The sequence below is a fragment of the Anguilla rostrata genome, chromosome 1, assembly GCF_018555375.3.
Source record: "Anguilla rostrata isolate EN2019 chromosome 1, ASM1855537v3, whole genome shotgun sequence".
In the NCBI taxonomy this organism is placed as follows: Eukaryota; Metazoa; Chordata; class Actinopteri; order Anguilliformes; family Anguillidae; genus Anguilla; species Anguilla rostrata.
In genome coordinates, this window is record NC_057933.1 from 46,016,044 (window position 1) to 46,036,731 (window position 20,688).

The 20,688-nt window shown below is 40.9% G+C and overlaps 4 protein-coding genes, 1 long non-coding RNA gene and 1 pseudogene across 10 annotated transcripts; 4 read left to right on the forward strand and 2 right to left on the reverse strand.

The window, feature by feature from the left end:
• The first annotated feature begins 537 nt into the window (after positions 1–537).
• Positions 538–2,788, forward strand: zmp:0000000930 (telethonin). The gene is made up of 2 exons (XM_064338233.1): positions 538–1,043; positions 1,501–2,788. Exons 1-2 carry the CDS (start codon positions 907–909, stop codon positions 1,910–1,912), a joined length of 549 nt encoding a protein of 182 aa, XP_064194303.1. The 5' UTR covers positions 538–906; the 3' UTR covers positions 1,913–2,788.
• Positions 2,789–4,993: 2,205 nt separating this feature from the next.
• On the reverse strand, positions 4,994–7,590 carry ccdc127a (coiled-coil domain containing 127a). 6 transcript variants are annotated; one of them, XM_064338220.1, is made up of 3 exons: positions 7,396–7,590; positions 6,561–6,653; positions 4,994–6,134 (listed from the first exon to the last, which is right to left on the reverse strand). In XM_064338220.1, exons 2-3 carry the CDS (start codon positions 6,650–6,652, stop codon positions 5,537–5,539), a joined length of 690 nt encoding a protein of 229 aa, XP_064194290.1. In that variant the 5' UTR covers position 6,653; positions 7,396–7,590; the 3' UTR covers positions 4,994–5,536. The 6 variants fall into 6 exon arrangements, with proteins under 6 accessions (XP_064194290.1, XP_064194276.1, XP_064194250.1 ...); XM_064338206.1 differs by having other exon boundaries at positions 6,561–6,689; positions 7,396–7,588; XM_064338180.1 differs by having other exon boundaries at positions 4,994–6,219; positions 6,561–6,689; positions 7,396–7,584.
• A 1,468-nt stretch (positions 7,591–9,058) lies between these two features.
• Positions 9,059–10,705, forward strand: LOC135256469 (collagen alpha-2(VI) chain-like; annotated as a pseudogene).
• Positions 10,706–11,117: 412 nt separating this feature from the next.
• LOC135256487 (uncharacterized) lies at positions 11,118–12,426 on the forward strand. The gene is made up of 3 exons (XR_010330443.1): positions 11,118–11,365; positions 11,451–11,504; positions 12,314–12,426. It is a non-coding gene; the product is annotated as an uncharacterized LOC135256487 (long non-coding RNA).
• A 788-nt stretch (positions 12,427–13,214) lies between these two features.
• On the reverse strand, positions 13,215–15,257 carry mrpl32 (mitochondrial ribosomal protein L32). Its single transcript, XM_064338287.1, has 3 exons — positions 15,045–15,257; positions 14,174–14,355; positions 13,215–13,558 (listed from the first exon to the last, which is right to left on the reverse strand). The coding sequence occupies exons 1-3, from the start codon at positions 15,139–15,141 to the stop codon at positions 13,304–13,306; spliced, it is 534 nt and encodes a 177-aa protein (XP_064194357.1). The 5' UTR covers positions 15,142–15,257; the 3' UTR covers positions 13,215–13,303.
• Positions 15,258–15,425: 168 nt separating this feature from the next.
• psma2a (proteasome 20S subunit alpha 2a) lies at positions 15,426–20,392 on the forward strand. The gene is made up of 8 exons (XM_064338272.1): positions 15,426–15,570; positions 16,293–16,369; positions 17,004–17,136; positions 17,227–17,349; positions 17,540–17,621; positions 18,580–18,653; positions 18,853–18,910; positions 20,122–20,392. The coding sequence occupies exons 1-8, from the start codon at positions 15,530–15,532 to the stop codon at positions 20,236–20,238; spliced, it is 705 nt and encodes a 234-aa protein (XP_064194342.1). The 5' UTR covers positions 15,426–15,529; the 3' UTR covers positions 20,239–20,392.
• Positions 20,393–20,688: the final 296 nt, after the last annotated feature.

A 20,688-nucleotide genomic window follows, 5' to 3' on the forward strand; every position in this document is an offset into this window, starting at 1 on the left:
CCTGACAGTAATGGCATTGCATCCTGTGCGAGAGAGGCCATCACAACGATCTTCAAGGTAGGGAATTTTAATCTCCCCGTCCACATGCTGACAGCGTAGACACTTAAACAATCACTTCTACATATCAGTGTCTGAGAAATCATAGCTTTGCCCTATACACGTATGTGTTTCTGAGAAAAGCAATAGGTGGAAATTGTGTGAATAACACGCAGTGTACAGTGCAAAATTATTTACTAGCTGTGTTTATGTTAAGGCTATGTTATGAAATATCATTGGCTGCTATTAGTTTTCTACATCAAATGAGACAATCACGAAAAAACAACAGGACGGAAGTGATGCAGTAATTGTGATATGCAGATTTTCAATTCCCATTTGTGGATTTTGTCATTGTTTTGGAGATACAGTATGTTGGATTTGAACTTGAACAACAGTAGTTTTTGACATTGCTCAAAAATATGCAGCTCATTTGATCAAAATGACCAGCTATGAATGAAATCTATTGTTAAAAAAAACAAATATGAGTAATTTATTAAAATGAAACATTCTAGACACTTAAATGTCATTTATAAGGAATTTAAAGCAGACTGCTCTTCCCCAGCACTCATTTACTGCAGCTGTGTGCCAGGTCTGAAAGAAGAGACGCGCGTCCTCAACTCCTCAGTGGAACTGTAATTTATATCATTACACAAATGTGCAGTTCATCATTTCGTCTCTCCATGGCTGTTGTAAGCTAATCCTGAGCTCGCGAATCCAATGAACATATTTGCCATGATGCAGTGGAACAAAAATAGGGACGTGCCATTATTTAAGAGGAACAGGAGGGTCGTATGGGTGTGACTGTTTTTCACTGCAAGCTCAGAGCAAAAGCACAACCCAAGCCAGCTGGGTGTCTCTACTCGTCTCGTGATGCATTGCCTAAGCAGAAAGGTCAGCTCTTATCTGGTGAATGCTCATTGTGATGTGGAAGAGGGCAATGAGGAAAAGAGGGAACACTACCATTGTACTTGGCTGGACCTGGTAATGGAGACAAGACCAGAACAGAAGTATGTGGCAGCATAACAAGCTTCTGCGCTAAACTTTATTTGGTCTCAAAGCAGTTGTGACTTTGTAAATCATACTCACAATGAAGTAGGCTATATCTTAAATTTGCTATTGTATGAAACATGTATTTAAGATTAGATTTGAAAGTGAATCTTTCCTGTTATTGTAGGAATTTGCCATTTATGTAATTATGTAAACAAAATTGTGTTTCTGAGTTTGTGCATTCATACTTATTTTGAACATACATTGATTCTATTCAAAATAATATGCATGTGATGGATTGGCTGATGTTTTGTTACTTATATTATGGTTATATGTAAAGTATGTTTCACATATTTACTTCTAGTGTACAGTATACACTTTTGAGGGAAATTAAACTTTGACTGACTTCATTGCTAGACTAGCATTTGAATATTTGATGAGGCATGATTTTTGTGAATGATATTTTACTTTTCACAGGACAGCATTGTTAGAGGAGGATTCTTCACGTAAGGAGACCTACGAGCAGAAACAAGAGGCAAATTTCCTGGTACAGAGACACCCCAACCAAACGATCCGGCTGGGTAGACAGGGGCAGAAGATGGCCGAGCACCAGCTGCGCTGTAAGAATGTTCTCCCTGTGCCAATCTTCACACCAGGCAAACCACCGTCACGCAAGGAGTCAAACCGAGCATTCAGCCCCACAGAGCTCAGATCTATCATGGAGTACAAACAAGCGCTGTCGAATGGCATGTGTCTGCAAAAGACTGAAATCTCCAAAATCACCGAACACATGCCAAAAGTCACACAACCCGCCTGTATAGCCCATAGAGTATCAAATCTCATCTCACCACCACGTGAATCCTCTCATAGTCCACAGAGATGCCAGTGAAGACCCAGTAATGTGACGTAAACTGGAATACATTCATAACCAATCACGGACCTGCAATAATATAATTATACAACAGAATGTAATTGGAATTTTCCAGAGGTGAATGGATGACAGAGTGGTTAAATGATATAAACCGTGGTACAATAGATGTAGCCCATTATAGGCCTACCAGTTGGCGCTGATATCAGCCTACAGCAGTTTCAAGATATACAGTGAGCTCTATAATGTTTGGGACAAAGACGTATATATTTCTTTCTTTTATTTTAGGGTATTATACATTTTGGTTTCACTGGGTAGAAACATTTTTTATAAATAGTCCCCCCATTTCAGGGCATCATAATGTTTGGGACAAATGGCTACAGAGGTGTTTCTGATTATTGTTCAATTGCTTCTTCAGTGCAGGTTTAAGACAGCTTTCAGCATCTAGTTCTGATATTAACCTTTTGACCTTCTTTGGAGTCTATTATTGGCGTTTGTCAACATGAAGACCAGAGTTGCCAATGAAAGTCAAGGAATTGATTATGAGGCTGAGAATAAAAAAACTTTAAAAAAGTCAGACATAGCGCAACCCATAGGCCTACCAAAACTGTTTGGAACATCATCAAGAAGAAAGGCAGCACTGGTGAGCTCAGAAATCATAAAGATTCTGGTAAGCTAAGGAGGACAAGTCACTGTAGAGCTCCCAAATCCCTCCTCAAAGCTATTAATAAAAAATCAAGACGTCAAAGTTCACTTTTCAAGTGCACAATAAAGAAAAATGAGAAAACTAATTTATCTGTTCCACAACTACAGGACTTGTTTAGTGGAATGTCAGACCTGCAGAATATTGGTATAAATAATGTGCTTAATAATAATTAAAACAAATATATGTGTCTTTCTCTGGCTCTTCCTCCATTTATTTACAGCATTACAGTCATTCATCAGCTTCTTGCCCAGTTGTCTGATATTATGGACCTTTTCACGAGACAGTCGCCTCTGGAGGCTAGCCCAATTCACTACCAGGAAAAATACAGTTGGGAAACATCAGTCCTGGTGACTGCGCAAGAATAAACAATTGTTCCCAGTGCTTCAAGGTACGAAGTTCTGTTGGAAGCATAGCTACTCCAATACCGTACAAACAAGAGAGAGAAACAGAAACCATGAAACAGAAGAGCTGTAATGATAGCCAGGATAGAGGAATGGCACCCATTTCATGATGTTCCGATGTGCTGTTCAGATAACGATGACAATTACTTTTTATTGCTCTGAAGCACTTTGACCACACTATATACAGGAAGTTCACTATTACGAGGAGTAACTATATGTCAACCACTGCTGAAAGACATTAAAACACAGGCACTTGCTTCATTACGTAGGCTACATCATTAAAGCACCCACTTTGATGTTAACAACCTACAGTACAATCCATTCTTACTTGACATTAAAACTGGTATAACATCTTTGTATAAACACATTTTATTTTAACAGCACTGATAGCATCAAGTTTTATATTAACATTCGCATTTTTGATTTCCCTTCTTAAGATGTAACATTGTAGTTACATTAAATCAGCCACTGTTCTATCAGTAGTTTTTTTTACATCAAACATCATGAAGGTTTCATCATGTGTGTAAGCTCAATATAATGTTAATGGTTTCAGTTCCAGAAAGACCGTAGTTCTCATATTTCAGGACTATGGTAACAGACAACAAACCTAAAATTCACGTTCCTCCTCTTTTTCAAATATTCCTTTCACATAGTCAGTGCTGAAAAAAGAATTATCTGAACTGAATGTACCATCAGATCTACACACAATATTTTATTGTTCTAAAATAGATCATGAATCGAAGCACCAAAAACAGCAAAAAAACACATTTGTGTTCTTACACTAACAGGAGAGATCCAATATATAGCTAATTGTTCAAAGAGCAGTTGATCATTGATTGCATAGTTCTCATTTGCAAAAGTCTGATTGAACTGTCAAGTTGAAAGATCAGAAAAACATGGTAAATGTATGTATCTTTTGCTTCTTTTAGTGTCATAAACAATTCAAACATTACACTGGCAACTGGAAGACGGCACTCAGTAGAGTACATACCTCTGCCAACACTATGCAATTGTCAAGATATGCCCGTTCCAAATGTCGGATATTCACCAAAAGTCAATTCCTTCCATACCGTTCACAAGAGGATATACATTTTCATGCCTACATCACAAATAGGGCATTGATATGCCTGTTTAAATCCTACCCACACATTTTAGTGGGTTACTGCGATACCACATGGCCAATCAGCACAGCAGTTGTACAGTGGCTGGACATGAACTCTTCCACACACCCCTGCTGATAGGCACAAAGTTTCATGGTGTTATGTGAATCCATTCAGATATGCCTTTGGTGAGAAGTCTGACACACTGACACACCCCCTTTTGGGCAATCTGTGTAAACAGTAAATCAGTTCTTCCTAGCCCCGTGAGCAAGCTTTCCACAGTTTCATCCAAAATTATGTATAACTTTTAGAGAGATCCTGCTATCAAACAGGTGGAATGTGGCAAAACAAAAGCCCTGCCTTCTCTGTTTGTCAAAGGTAATAACTTTATAGAGTGTGTTTCTGCTGTGGTAAAAGCACCCCTGTGGCACTAGAATCCCAAGTTCAAACAGTGCATGTTCCTTACTCATACTACATTAGTTATACGTATCATGGCTGGGTGTTTTCATGGAATCTATGATTTTTGCCATTTTTTTGGCTGTTCCATTTTTTTCCATTTCAGGATTTCCCCCATATTTAGTGCATTCTGTGATTTTCCATCAGTCTTGGTTGGTAACTGTCAACCTTAAAGTAGCCTACAGAGTGATTTGAATAGGTCTATGCATTTTGCCAAATGCTGTGAAAAATAAAGCATGATAATGTAGACAGATTCTGGAAGGCATTGGGATCAGTTATTAACAACTCGTCAGTTGTTGCAATCAGATGTTTCATGGCCCCAGTCAACAGTGTCGCAGCTGAATGCACCTTCCTCTATTACAGAAACGTCGCTCTCAATCAAAGGCTCAGACCTCACAATGTATAACATGTACCCAAATAAAAGACTCACACACGGTACCCTATTTCATTATTTTAGTAGCTTGAGGAAGCTCAGTTTCAACAACTTTGCTGTGACCGCTCTGTGACTTTCACCAATATTTTCCATTATAAACACCCAGCCTTAGTTATACATATAAAACACTTGTTTTCCTGTTCAACAACTAAGAACACAAGCAAAGTGATTTTGTAACCCAGTTCAGGGCTAATGCATATATTCAAAAAACTGTAAAGGAACAACATCAAACCACAGCTTTTCAATTAAATTACTCTTTCAGCACACCAGACATTCTAAAACTGAATTACTTGCATGTGCTCACTGCAATGACTGTTAAACATTACCCGTACAGTCAAACCTAGTGATTCTACCAAAAAGTGATCAGAACATTTTCTGACTTGTAAAAGTTGACTCACATTTTGCCAGCACTGCAAAAATAGCATATGCTAGCAGATAGTACTATCATGCCCAATGTTTTTAATGCACACTAAAAGCCCTGTTCGTGTCAGCAATATCAATACTTTCTCCACAGAGCAGCTTCAGGTTCTCATAGTTATCCTGGTGAGGTCACTTTTGGTTTGGCTTCACACCCAGTAGAGATTCCTGTGCCCTCTTGTGTTTCTGCAAAGTAACCTGCAGCTGCCAGAACCTGAGGTACAACCACATCAGGCTGCCGTTCTTCCGCTTGTCCCCGGTCAGGACATCGCAGTGGCGGTCATTTCTGAAGATGTCCTCCAGATCGCTCTCCATGTTCAGCTCCGCGGCCAGCGGCTCCGCGGCGGCCCGGTTAAGTAGGTCCCTCTCCATCTCCAGCCGCCACTTCCGGGGGAGGAAGGCATTGCAGAAAGCGCTCTGCCGCTCCACCAGCCCGGCCTCAAACTCGCTCAGCACCGCCGCGGCGCTAGCCTGCCGCTCGCTCTCCCGTCCCAGCGCGTCCTCGAGGAGGACGGCTGCCGCGCCGCGCTGCGCCACCCGCTGCTTCTCCTCCTCCAGCGCCTGGCGCTCCTCCTGTAGCCGCTTGCGCTCCTCCAGGAGCTGCTGGCCCTGGGAGTGGACCGCCTGCCTGTAGCCCTGCGCGCGCTGCCGCTCCTTCTCCAGATCCAGCTCCACGCGGACCGCTGCCCGACGGCTCTCCGTCATGGCCTGCCTGTACTTCCGCTCCAGCCTGTTGGACACGGCCGTCAGATCTCGGGCGTACCCAGCTTTCACCTCCCCAATCTCCCTCTTTGACTCTCTGGTCCAGATCCAGTCTGCAGAAAACAGCACAAGTTCAGCAGACAGGCCACATGTATGACTAGAAGAAGAGAGTCAGACACCAGTCCTGGAGAAGTGTCAGCTAGTTTTTGGTGCATTTCCACACTTAAGTGACACATTTAAATCAATGGTTGGCTAAAAAGCCAAACGCCTTGTTTCCAAGGCCTAAATCGGTCACTGAATGACCGGAAATCAAATATACCCACAGACACCGTGTAATTTCACACCGCTGGCCTAAAAGAGCTCTCAGGCTTCCCCCTGCAATACGGGATTGCATACGTTACATTTATAGTTTTGGACACTGTTGTGAAAGTCCTCATGGCGATGTAATGCTTACGAAAGGCTGCCAGGCCAAGCACGGGCACAAGAAGAGCATAATTCCACTTGTTGCTGTCCCCGTCTCCTCGCCGGTCTGGTCCGAAGTTCCATCCTGGGGGGTCATTCAAGTTGTTCATAGAGAGAAGCCCTAGAGCAAGAATATTTTTGAGTGCATTTATGTCCCGAATTAAAGCAGCATTTTCAACCTTATACAATCACACTGAATGGTTTACACAAGACCACCCATAAAGTCACAAAAATTAAGGGAATATTCTGTGACCAGTCAGCTAGCGCATAACGTCTGTTATAAACACCTATCATTACAACTTCTAATAAGTAATAATTAACGGTGGGATAGCTAACTATGCCACTCCTCTAACAGGAAACTGGTACGGTGGCCTATAGTAGACAGATACCTACAGCTAACTCGGTTACATTGGCGTCCTCAGTAATCTTAGAAAATGTTAATTATTTTGCAACGGTTTACACAGGAAATACAGGTTTGCAAGCAGATCTGGGTTAGTCTATATCAGGCTAAGCGTTTACCAATCCCAGCTAACCATTACCCCAAGGCCCAGTCTTTGTATTCAGCTTGCAGCGACTCACATGCAGCTTCTAGTGTCCAGTCCTGGTCGACACTCGGCAGATAATTTCTAATGTGATTTTTATACAAATATAACCCAGGTGCTCAATAAGACAGTCAAGTTCTCGCTCACGTTTGTGATTCAACCGCAACTATGACTCCCTTTTTGAAATGTCATATTTGACGTTATACAACCAAGGCTTCACAAGCTTTAATGGACCCGACATCGCACATTTCGCTTAACGTTTCTATCGAAAACGCAGAAGCCTACCGTATTATCTTTCAAGTGATATAACGTGTTACAGATCGAAAAAACAGCGTAAGAGTTGCTTTCGGCTGAGGCTCGTTGTAAACGGAATGGTCAAGCAACTTGTAAGAAAGGTTGCAGTAAAGTTACTACTAATGTTGCAGCCATAGACAAACATATTTAACTAGACAGGAAGGCACGCCTTCTTGTGAAGATTGAGAAGCCCCGGATGTAAGCCTGTACTGCGCATGCTGAGGGCAAAACATTGAATATCATTCCATTAAAGTGGAGGAATTCCATGGGGAATTTCAGACTTTTGAAGGCGAAATAGAAATTCGAAACTCGATTAACGGACGTTACGTTTCATAGCAGATTGTGAAAATATGTAGGCCTAATGTGTATTTTTTAAATAAATATTTTCGCAAGACTGAATATAAACTGTGTTAGAGTTGAATTAACACTGGACATTTTACTAAGTAAAATATCAGGTCTGAAAATTGAAGAAAATAATAATAATAATAATAATAATAATAATAATAATAATAAGATTCTCAAATAAATGACTGATCCTTCCACTAATCCTTTACAGCCCTTAACCCTCCTGTTCTGTTCATTTTTTAGGTACAGCAAAAATGTTCCCGGGTCAATCCCCATACAGGGGGGGTTTGCAAATACATGAAATGAACCATTTTCATTTAAAATGTTGATTACACTAATTAAGGCCAGTAGAAGAAGTTTCATACTGAAAAAATAATTTTAAGTATTTTTCCTAGATTTTCAAACTTTAAAAAGGGTCAATTTGACCCGCAACATAACAGGAGGGTTAAACATAACCCAAATCTCCCCATCCCTAAAGCACTGTTTTCCAAACTCTAACCCTAATTCAAACAAAAACCCTCCTAGCCAAGGAGTCACCTTTATTGTGTGACTTTTATATTAAGATAGTGAAACACAATATATCATCAATTCAACAAAGGAATAAAAGGAATTGTGTTTGATGTAATTTTTTGTTTTTCACTGAAAAAATATCTACATCCATAGTGTTACTTCCCAAAAGTGAAAAAAATTGGACCATCCAAAATGCATGTACAGTATGTGATTTAGAAAGACTCATCCCACCATTGATAGGCCTTCTAATCAATTGTGAAGTTTTAATTAAACTGGTTTCACCCAGTAGCCACAAGATTAAACATGCTGTTGTTTTGAATTCCTTAGTATCTGCTCTTGGTAGTCAATGTACTTTAGCACTCACTTTGAGTACTCATGACAAAAAGAACCGTTCTGAAACACTGAAAGAATGTCACGCTAGACAAGTGAGCACTGATACACATCGGTGTTGTTGGCTCAGTGTTTTCTCCATAAATCTACCCACGAGAATTCCAGATGCACTGTGATGCCTGGCAAGTCTTAACAGGTAGTCTAAAGGGATCTTACCTACCCAGGAAGAAACAAGGGATCAGAGTTAACAAAGGACTGCAGATCTGAAGCTCTCCTGCAGTAGGTAAGACTTTACGAGCTCATTATATGACTGTTTCTAATTTTGTTAAACTTTGTGCAATACAAACAAAGCTTATCAAAGTGAATCAATGAGATATTTTGCACTGGACTTACACTGAGTGTTTGTTCAGAAAAAAAAACAGCTGAAGTGTCTCGTAATGTAATATAAATTTATTTTAATACGCCTGATGGTTGTTTAATTAATGTCCGACTTTGGTGGGGGCTCCAGGGGGCTGGAGTCTTCCTCTCTTCGTAGCTTGCGACACAGTGTGTGTTACTGCTTCTGCGACCTCTGGCCCTGTGTTTCCTAATGGATGTCCTTCTGAAAACTGTCCTCCTGCTGTGGGCTCTTCGGGTCTCTGCCCAGGACCCTGAGTATGAAAACCTCGTCATTCAGCCTGCAAACAGCAAGGGTGAGGGCTAGTCTGAATTCAGGGATGTAAACGATGTCACCAGAAAATGCATATTGGACAAGGAAGAGATGATTATACAAATATTAATTGTAGGTAATGCCATTTATTGAATGTGGCTTTAACATGGCAGTGACCGCCTCTGCCCCTCACCTAGTTTTATTATCACTTAGTCAGAGATGAAGAGATTAGGTTTGTCATTTGATCATGGACAGATCTATGATCAACACTATTTTAATCACCAAAATAGAGAATGAATAAACTGTGACCTTGATGAAATCGTGTAACTGTATACTTCTATAGACATTTCAACAAGCATACATTTCTTTATTGAATTCTGTAGTTTAGATCAAAGTTATGATGTTGTGTAAGAATTTAAAAAATTGTTTAACAGTGTATGCGATTCATTCTATGATCTCTATTTCAGTTTGTATCTTAATTTACCTCGTAAAAGATCATATGCAGTTTGAAATATATTTAAACCTTACAATTACTATACCAAACGTGTGGTGTTTCACTTGTACCCACACACTAATGAAGATTGAAATGTCTTTTTATGTAATTCAGGGGTCCCCCCACCCCTGGTCCTGGAGGACAGCATGATCTGCTGGTTTTCTCAGCATTTAATTGACTAAATAAAGTTGATATAATCCTCCCTTCATGGGTGAAATGGTTTAAGGTGAAAACAAAACCCAACAATCAGCAAGCAAATCCCTTGGTCCAGGAGACCCTATCAATCATTAGGATCTGAGTTGGTGACCTCCGGTCTAATGGATGCCCAATTTTGACTCTTCTTTGTGCCACCCAGATGACCGAGACTGCCCCATCAATGTGTACTTTGCCATCAACACATCGGAGAGTGTGGCACTGAGGGAGTACCCATGGGGGAGCCCGGTGGAGGAGCTGAAAAGATTCCTCAAGATATTTGTGGAGAAGCTGGAGGGTACCACTTTGAGGTCCAGCAAGGTTCAGTGGGCCTACGGTGGGCTGCACTTTTCTGACCGCATGGAGATCTTCAGCCGGGTCACCAGCGAGGCCTCTGTCTTTCTGGCCAGGGCCAAAGCTATCAGGTACATTGGCCGTGGAACCTTCATTGACTGCAGAACATGACGGAGCAGATGAGCCATGTTTCTCCAGGGAAGCTGCAGTTCGCCGTGGTTCTGACTGATGGGCACGTGACTGGCAGCCCGTGTGGTGGAGTCCAGCAGGCTGCTGAGGCCGCAAAGGCCGCAGGCATGAAGATCTTTGTGGTGGCTACGGGCCAGAACACCGCGGAGAGTGAGCTGAGGCAGATTGCCAGCTCCCCCGTGCAGCTCTACCAGAAGGACTACCTGGCGTTTCCAAGACCCAGCCAGGATGCAGCTGTCCAAATGATAACTGACACCATCGCAAGTCCAACCACAGGGCTGTTCCCATTGGAAGGTTAAGGGGTGCGCTCTATCACAGATCATAAAGAATACTGTTTAGCATTGTTAAAGTAGGGTCATCTGAAATTGCATCCCACTGAAACTGTGCGACCAATTTTAATATTTGTTCAACAAGTTCTGAACATCATAGTTTATCTGAGTGGTTGAGTGAGTGAAGCTATTTACTGTGACTCCGGACTGAGCCTTATTTCTAAGCCATTGCAGATCGAGCTTGGGCTGTGTCGTTAGCTAACTATGATTGGGGGTCTACACTTACTGCACTTACTGCTGAATAAATGTCCCCTAACTACTCACCAGGTACCTCCAGATCACCAACTGTCTTGAGAGATGTATCTCTCCTCTGATCAGCATTAGCTTTCTTATTATTGGCCATGTGGCCTGCAATATATATAATATGCATCTCTTTCTTCTTCCAGGTTAAGGAAGGCAAATTTGTGGTGAGTACAATTTCATTGTAAGATCAAGAACAATGCCATGTCCTCCAAGACATAGTGACCCAACTTTCTTCCTGAAAACAAATTTGAGCTCTTTAGTAAATCTTACAGTCTGGTGCATGTCTCATGTGCATGACGCATTTGTTTGGTTTCCCCCAGGGCCAAGGTCCAATGTCCTGTACAAACCACAGGGAGACCAGGTCCTAAAGGACAGAGGGGTCGAAAGGTAAGACAGATTGCAGCTTTGTGGTCAAGCATAGCAATTTTGTTAACAGAAACCTATGTTCAGGAAATATTTTTGTCTCTCATAGGGTGCCAAAGGAACTGAAGGTGCCATCGGAGAGCCAGGATTCCCAGGAGAGATGGTACGATGACAGACACTGAAGAGTAACTGGACAATGCTAACATAACGCTTATTTAATAGTACTTGAAAGTGCATTGATGAACAATGTGGAAAGTGCTATCAGCTGCAGCAGACACTACTCTGTTTGTCTCAGTCCTCATTCATGCTGGAACCATCTCACACGGAAGCCTCTTAACCATATAATCAGTGGAGGCCCCCAAGTGGCACATGGCATTAAGGCAGGTGTGGATAGTGCAGCGGTAGGCTACATCCTGTAGAAGGGTTATTAAGCTGGTGGCCTGGTAACCTATTGCGACCTACCTCTTGGCCCTTAGATCATTAAGATGAGAAGATGCAGCAAAAATATTTTAGGTCGCATCCCTGTTCTGTGCTCTTGACTGAATCCTGGCATCACCAGCGATTGATAATGTCATCCATGGAATAAGGGTTCCAGGGAACAGGACATCCTCAACGTTGCTGCTGAGTAGCATTTTCTGCCTTAAGTGGCCAAGAGTTGCAACCTGGGCATTCCAAACTGAGAAGAACAAACTGAGGAAAATGTAAAGAAGTAAAATAAAAGCACTCCGTAAATGATACCCTATAACACTCAGTTTTAGCATCATGAAGAGAAAATGTATTGAAACGCTTGTGTTTGTGTGATCCGAACACAACTGGAGGTCAAGAGAATATCAAGTCATCACGAGGTTCCAAAACACCTAACATTTAAACATTCTGCTTTGCTTGTTGTTTTTTTGAAAACAATTATACATTAAAATGTTGTCGTTTCCTGATGAATCTTACTGCTCTGAAATGTAATGTGGCTTTTCACAGGGAGATCCCGGTATTGAAGGCCCAATAGGTTTGCCTGGACAAAAGGTCAGTAGTATTACATGCAGTACTAGAGCCTTGACTTGTTCTACTATTTATTTATCCACACTTTCACATCTATCCATGTATTTCTCACAGGGTATATGACTAGTGCTCTACAACTGCTATAGCTAGGCACATGGTGAAGCACATGTAAAGATAAAAATTGCATTCTTTTAGATTTTTATTGCTTTTTAACACATTGTCATTTGTAAATGCTATCAATAAAACGAACTGATCTATTAAAAATCTATTTATTTTTTTTATTGATTTAATTTTAATTAAGACTAAAAGACTCAAACATTCAGAGGTATTGCCTTCCCCCGAGAAATGGTATTGTGTGCTCATGGCAGTTTTATATGCCTAACATTAGCCTCGGTGTGCAAGATAATTAAAGAGGAATTACTATTCCTAGCTAATAGTTCGGGTAGTCTATTAAGGCTCAGCTCACGGCAACAAATGATAAAAGCAATATAGCCTACATTTACATTTTCAGATATGAATTTTGGCAGGGCCGCATTTCTCCCATTGAATCTCACTCCCTGTTGACTCCAAATTTATCGTCATTGAGCGATCTACGATTGAAAAGGTTTCTTGCAGGACTTTCACTGTAAATATCCATGGGAATCCCATGACTAAATATATTATTTGCCCATTTTCCACCCTGGAATTACTGATGAAGCTTTGGTACAGGAATATTGCCATTCAACCTGCCAGAGTATTTTATGACTTATTTTCATTTGACAGGGCATTTTATTGTTTTAATTTGTCTTGCGGGAGACACCATACTCTACTCATACTTTAGCCTTCTGTAATGATCTAAAGAAAAGCTGTGTGGTTTGCCAAAGAGACTGCACACCCACAATTGCACACACACTCATACTGTGCCGACACATATTTAATTACCTGCGGTATACAAAAAAGTAAAACAGTGCTATGGAGTAATTTACAAGATCAGGTTGGTGTGAACCAGGAAGGCCGCTTCCGGTTCCGTTCGATGATTTGCTTTCCCTCGTCGCCCTCTTGCGGCGTTTCGCCCTGGTAGACCACGACCCTCGGCACCGCGGGGGTTTTGAGGGGCCCGCCCTCCATGGCCTGTATCTGACGCCGGATCACTGCCGTCTCCCTCCGCACCTTCTCATAGCAGAACCCACACAGCATGTGCTTCATCTTCAGGTGTCCACACTCAGGGCAGGGCACGATGTTAGTCTACCAGGGAGAGGAGAAGGGTCAGCATGTAGTGTTACTGGTATTAATAACTGCATAAACAATTATATGTCTTAGCTATGAATTCACATGTACATAAAAAGGGCCAAAATGTAGACAGTCTGCTCTTTAACCTCATATTCACCGTTTCATTTCAAATCCAATGTGCTGGAATTCAGAGTAAAAACAACTGTAACTTTCCGGATATTTACGGACTGCACTGTATATTTGTTCACAACTGGCAAAAAAATTTTATTACCAGTTTGATCTGCTCTTTACATCTGAATGACAAAGGTCCCACAGAAGTTTTTTGACTACTGACTACAACTCACTCACACTGGCTAGCAACTATGAGCTTCTTTATGAACAATTTCACAGAACAGTACATGGTGCTTTTACTAATCTTGACAAGTGATTCAGAGGAATGATAGCATATGTATAAAAACATTCATATGAGTAGGTGGTCAAGCTCATGTTAATTTTGCTTTGGGGGCTGGAACACATTGCCACTGCACCTTAACACTGGAAGGTCAGTGCCAATAACGCATATTTGAAACATCTTTCATATAACATCACCAGCTCTCCCTAGGATTACTGCAGAAGCGAAATAGCAGATACCTTAACTTCAATGAGGTTATTAGGGTTTCGCCTTCTGCAGCGGTTCACTTCAATGGTTCGTCTCTTCTTGGGGGCAGCCATCCAAAAGATGTTATCTAGGAAGCTGTGTTCCTGATGCTGTTGGTGCTCATTCTCAGGCAGAGGCAGGGGAAGGAGTCCTGGACCTTGCACTAATGCTGGAGCTTCAAGGTAAAAACAATGCGTAAGTTTAATCACCCATAACCACAGTGCAGCTAACAAATTATCAGCCCACAATGCACTATTCTCTGAAAAAAGGACATTTTAGTAGCAAAAAGAGATCACAATTTCATGTGCACACATGAATATACTCAATTATCTATCCTGAATGAGCCTTTTTTAAATCTAACACAGCTGCGATGCGATAGAAATTCTGGTTCTGATTTTCAAATGAAAAGTTACACTATACACGCCTTGTCAAATATTAAATGTGTCCTACCTATCTCGTTAGCATAAGAAGACTGACGAAGGACAGAGATATCCGAAATGTAAGTCAATTTAATCGCAGAAGGAGACACAATGTTGCGACACAATGAGTATTTTGTTTTATTTTAGCCTTTGGGCGTGTCTATCGATAACACCTGTGGTCAACATAGGTGTGAAAACCATCACTTATACATAGTTAATGGCTACGCACCATGAAGGTCAAAGTTGTTCATTTTGACTGTATGATAACAGTTGTTTTAGTCAACTAGTTATGCCATTCAGGTCTGACTACATGCAAGCTATGATACATCAATGTCAGTTTACTATATAGCTAACTACAGCAGCCCAACCAGCTACCTATGCAAGCAGCTTGCTAGCTAACGTCGGCGACTTCACAGCAGCATGTGTAGACGAAATTTTAACTCACCCATCTGTCTGTCAAATCCGACAGTCTGCATAATTGTCCATTCCAAGCGTAACCAAGACCGCCTCAAAAAACAAACTAAGCCTGAAAGACTCGACATTGTTCTAGCTAACTTCGTAATGTTACATTTATTTTTCAGGACATTAGAGCTAAACGAACGACCTCACGGCCAAGATGGCAATGTCAATTTACTGCGACGGTCTGGGGATTCTGGGAAACCGTAAGACATCTGGGAAATGTGGTTTATAAAATCAATCTAGTCGCACTGGTTCTGCAATATTATAGTGTCGGTTGATAGTTATTGTGTAATTTTACACTGATGAATGTTATTGTGTAACATACATACAGCCGCATTTATACGAGCACATGAAACTTTAGTTACAATTGTATTTATTGTCACAGCATTATTTGATGACGTAAATAATCCATCCACCAATCGCGATTGTTCGTTCAGTTAAGCTTGTTCCCCGGTAAGTAAGCAAGCAAACATGGCAGAAAGAGGTTACAGCTTCTCTCTTACAACATTCAGGTAAATAGAACAATTTTGCAGGTACACTGGCGCGTGTAACGTAGGCTAGCTTTGGTCAATTAGGACATCAGTATTTGTGACCGAGCTGATATTATTTTAAGTCATTCAAACTTAGAAATGAAAGAAGTGCGGAGTCACCACTGGCCTATTCAGCAACCAGTAGTATTTTACTTTTTTACGCAGAGCCAAGCATTTTTATTAGCTGGCTAGCACTTATTTCGCACAATTGAATGAACACATCTACTGATATTTACTCACTATGATCTGGCTTTGTGAAAGCTTCTAAGTTGTGTAAGTCAACCTGGGAAGCTACCTATGTTAGTTTCGGTTTCGGTCCGTAATTTATAATTTGACACTCGGTGCACTCAATGAGAAAATAAAAAATCAATCTTAGGTTGTTGGAAGTATACTATATTGTTGTACATGTGTTTCCATGTATTGATACGGTATGTAGGTCAGCCTGTCTATCACTTGTGTGTGGTGCTGTGTGTATAGATTTGCAGAGTTAATAGAACCTCCAACAAAATCCACGAGTATGCTAGTTTTAGTTCCAACCATAGTTGCAAAGCCTGAATTGTAAATTGTTCTTAAATCAACACATTTATCATCTCAAGGCAACATAATATCAAAAATAATTATGCATGCCACGAAAAACAGTCTAAATTCCCTTTCTCAAGTAGCTGAGGGAAATGTACTAATACTCAGTTTTTTTTCCTCTGCAGTCCCTCTGGCAAATTGGTCCAGATTGAATATGCCCTGGCAGCAGTAGCTGCAGGTGCCCCCTCTGTGGGCATAAAAGGTATGGTGATATAGCTTTGTGATTAAAAACTCCAACCTCATGTAATGCTGACATATCTTTAAAAATGTCATCTTTTTCTTATCATTTAGTTTAATTCTTTTTAGAAAGAAAGCAATGCCAATATATCTATTTTGCTACCATTGACATTTAGCACTCCTTTCTTCTTTTTGACTTGAGGTTATTCAATTTAATTGGTAAATTTCAGGTGTCTGTGACCTTTCATTGAACTGTCTATTTGAATTGTACTTGTAGCACAGGAGAGCGAGGCTATGTGAACCCCACAAAGGGTGCTGCTGCCTTGTGCTGTCACCAGCTAACTCATTAAGACCAATCCAAACGCTGCTGTCTGAAGTTAGTTTATAAACGGAGACAATGCTGTATTGCGTGTACAGTTGCAAAGTGCCATTACCATAGCTGCAGATGTGTCATTCACTTCTTCTGGTTACTTCAGTTGATTATGCCATTACACCCAAGGCACGCTCACCAAACATAGCTCATAGGTTGTTGCACAACATTGCTACTGTTCAGAGTGAATGTAACGTTTAAGGTGGACCATAGCAAAACTTCTGCACCTTGAGCATATTTGTAGGTCATGTCCATTTAAAGACAATTTCAATATTTCCTTTTTTCTCAGCTGCTAATGGAGTTGTCCTGGCAACAGAAAAGAAACAGAAGTCCATATTATACGATGAACAGAGTGTGCACAAAGTGGAGCCGATAACCAAACACATTGGCATGGTCTACAGCGGCATGGGCCCAGACTACAGGTACTGACTCCACTTCCTCCCTCCAGTGGCACATATTCAGTAACAGCACACTGTGATTCATCAAGATGCTGACATGTGTCTTGTGGGCAGAGTTCTTGTGCGGAGAGCGAGGAAGTTGGCGCAGCAGTACTTCCTGGTCTACCAAGAACCCATTCCTACTGGCCAGCTGGTGCAGAGAGTGGCATCCGTCATGCAGGAGTACACTCAGTCAGGGTATGTCCCCGTCCCCATCCGTTCCCTCAGCAGGGACTGGTCTTAATAACAGCAACTGAGTGTAAGACCCAGTCAATACAGAGAATGCTATAGCTAATAAACAGTATCACTGCTTCTGTACTTTGGTTACTACATTGGTAAAACTTTTTTGTATTTTTCCATCATCCCTTGCTTCTTCTTGCTTATGTAGAGGTGTGCGTCCATTTGGAGTGTCCCTGCTGATAGCTGGCTGGGATGAAGACAGGCCCTACCTCTTCCAGTCAGACCCCTCTGTGAGTTGCATCATGTTACTCTCTGCTGTCACTGTCAGTAGCCTTTCATTAAAAATACTCAGAGCTGGGCCATCTTATTCCATAAAGATGTTGCCTCTGGAGGTGTTACACATGGTATACTAATCAGGGGAACTTTACATTTACAACTAAATTATTATCTATTGTTTTCCTGTTTATAAGTTTTAAGAGTAAGTACATGGCTTAATGTGAGTCGTGAAGAGATCTTCAAAGCACCCAATATCTTAGGCAGGAGTCATTTGCTGGCTAGGTTATTCAAACATTTGCATTCAATGCTCTGTTTAACTTTCAAAGAACCATGTATGTAGCAATCTTTGGTTGCTAGGATGCATGCTGCTGACAGGAGATGAGAAGAGACAGTGAGTTTTTCTTGGATGTTCTAAAACTCAAACATCTGAGATAGGACAAGAGGAGACATTTTAAATCTTGTCCCTTTGCATCTTTGATTTGAACTTGGGCTTACAAAATACAGTCATCAGATTAAATGGCCTAGGGTCTCTTTTACAGTAAATATGCAGGAACACATAAAATGCATATATGACTTGATATATTAACCTTAGATTGCTCATAGGCAATCAAGACTGTAGTTGATTAGATTTTTGTGGTAGTCAAGGTTGACATCTATTGGTTGTAACATGAAGCATCCTGTGTGCAATTATGTAACATAATGTATATCTGATTAGTTTATTTTTAAATACTAAAATTAAACATTGACACATAGAAAATCTAGACTACAATGTGATGTACTAATTGTGCATCATTCTATGGGGTTTCCCACCAAAGTTGGCACTGGCATGGTCGTTGTTTTTTTATGATTTAATTTGCAACACACAGCTGTTAAATACATAGCTTGTAATCTTGACACAGCTAACTTGTTAACTTAGGACAGGTGTAGCTATCAAAATGTACACTTACTCACATTGTCATTATTTTCACCTAGGGTGCATATTTTGCCTGGAAAGCAACAGCAATGGGAAAGAATTACGTCAGTGGAAAGACATTCCTTGAAAAAAGGTAAGCATACGGCAGTTACCATAACAACATGGTTTTTTTACATCATTATTAGAACGTGTGGATCTTGGAGTTCAAATGTCAATTTGTCAATACAAATGAGGCTTTAATGTTGTCTCCTTGTCACTATTTATTTCCTCTGACCAGTCACATTTAGTCTGATTACTTGTAAAAATGTGATGACACATTTGGTTCTCCACAGATACAATGAGGACCTGGAACTGGAAGATGCCATTCACACTGCTATCTTGACACTAAAGGTGGGTGGAATTGTTTTTGTGTTTACTTTTTCGTCTCATTTTTTTCACACGCATCTCTGGTCCCATTGCTAAAACCTACTGCGTGAATTCAGGACGGCTTATGCCAACATGCTCGTTTCGATTCAGCTGCTGCTTCTCTTCACTGTGAGCTGAGCTGCTGTAGTTACTGCCCCGGAGGGCTGCACAGTCAGCACAACTACCACAGGCAGAGTGCAGGTGACCAGTTGACTGGATAAGCTACTCTCATGAGGCAGGGAATAACCTGATGACTGGAAACATCCAAATACTACGAAATTTGGGTAAATGGATGGTTGTAAGCAAATTGCTGCATTGAATGATTTTACCAATGGGGGAATTGCTGTTATTACTGTAGCAGTCTATTCAAACCACAGCTTTTTTGTAATAGTTTTCTATTCAATTACATATGGTGCCATTGGAGTGTTTATTCATTAGGCTACTAATTAAGCATCCTTCCAATGATTCTTAATGAAAGAGCCCTTTATTGAATAACAAAAATAAATAAACGCAGAAGAAACTGCAGTGATAGAGATCAGAATTCACAATGAGGACATCATTCACAGACACTTTCTGCCTACAGCCTTTGTTGTATGTGAATGGCTGAGCTCCACCGCCCTGCATGGTCACTTCTCTCTGTCACGATGCCTGTCTGTAATGGCTGCCCAAATTTTGGAACAAACTTCTCAAGGTGGTCAAGATGGCATAATAATTGGCCACCTTCCAATGTAGACTGAAGCGCCACCTCGTTAGACTGCAGCTTGGTTGCCGTCCCATCCCCACCCTCTAGTGGTATTTTTTTTTGTGGGGTTATATTTTTATGGTTTTATGTTTCTCTTCTTAGGGCTTGTTATGGATGTAATCTGCATACATAAAGAAATAATTAGTGTTTTGCTGAACTTGTGACAATGCTTTAGTTATGGTGCATCTGTACTTGCTGGTCTGGGAATGCTGTTAGCCATGTCGGGCACCATGGCTCATATTAATCAGGCGATTGCAGTTATGTTTCTCCCATACTGTGAATCACTGTGGATAGGTGAATGAATGTAATGAACATAAAGTGCCTCAGCGGGATGCGTCAGCCAGTTGAATTTTCCGGGAACAGCTAGAGACCTTCCCCATCACTACAATGTTGACTGTAATGTCTTAAATTACTGCCAAGGCCTGAAAACACTGGTGTGTTCTGTGTGTTCTAGGAAAGCTTTGAAGGTCAGATGACGGAGGACAACATCGAGGTGGGCATCTGCAATGAGGCCGGCTTCAGGCGGCTCTCACCTTTAGAGGTGAAGGATTACCTGTCTGCGATTGCATAAAACGCCACCAGTTTACGGAAGGGGATTTTTGTTTGTTGTGGTTCAGGTTTGCGATGTATTCAATTCCGTGTTTTCATTTGAAGAACATATTATTGCTATTTTTCATTCTCTGCTTCTTCATAGAAAACAACCAATAAATGGTACTAATTAAAAATCCCTAGTTTTGTCCTTAATATTTTGAAACGTTGTTCTTTATGTTCCTCTGGTTTTGTTCTTCTTGTTAATTAATTGTATGCTTGTGATAAAAAGTACAGTTTTATAAATGGTAATTGTATGTGTAGTTGCAGTTGCATGAGTTTTATAAACCCCAATGCTTCAGGTTCTTCTCCTAAGACCTCTATACCTAGAATGTATCTTCATCCTCATGTTTCCTGAATCCCACTATTTCAGAACTGCATATTCATGTGCTATCCATTCCAAAAAAACTGAAAACTTATCCCAGAAACAGTG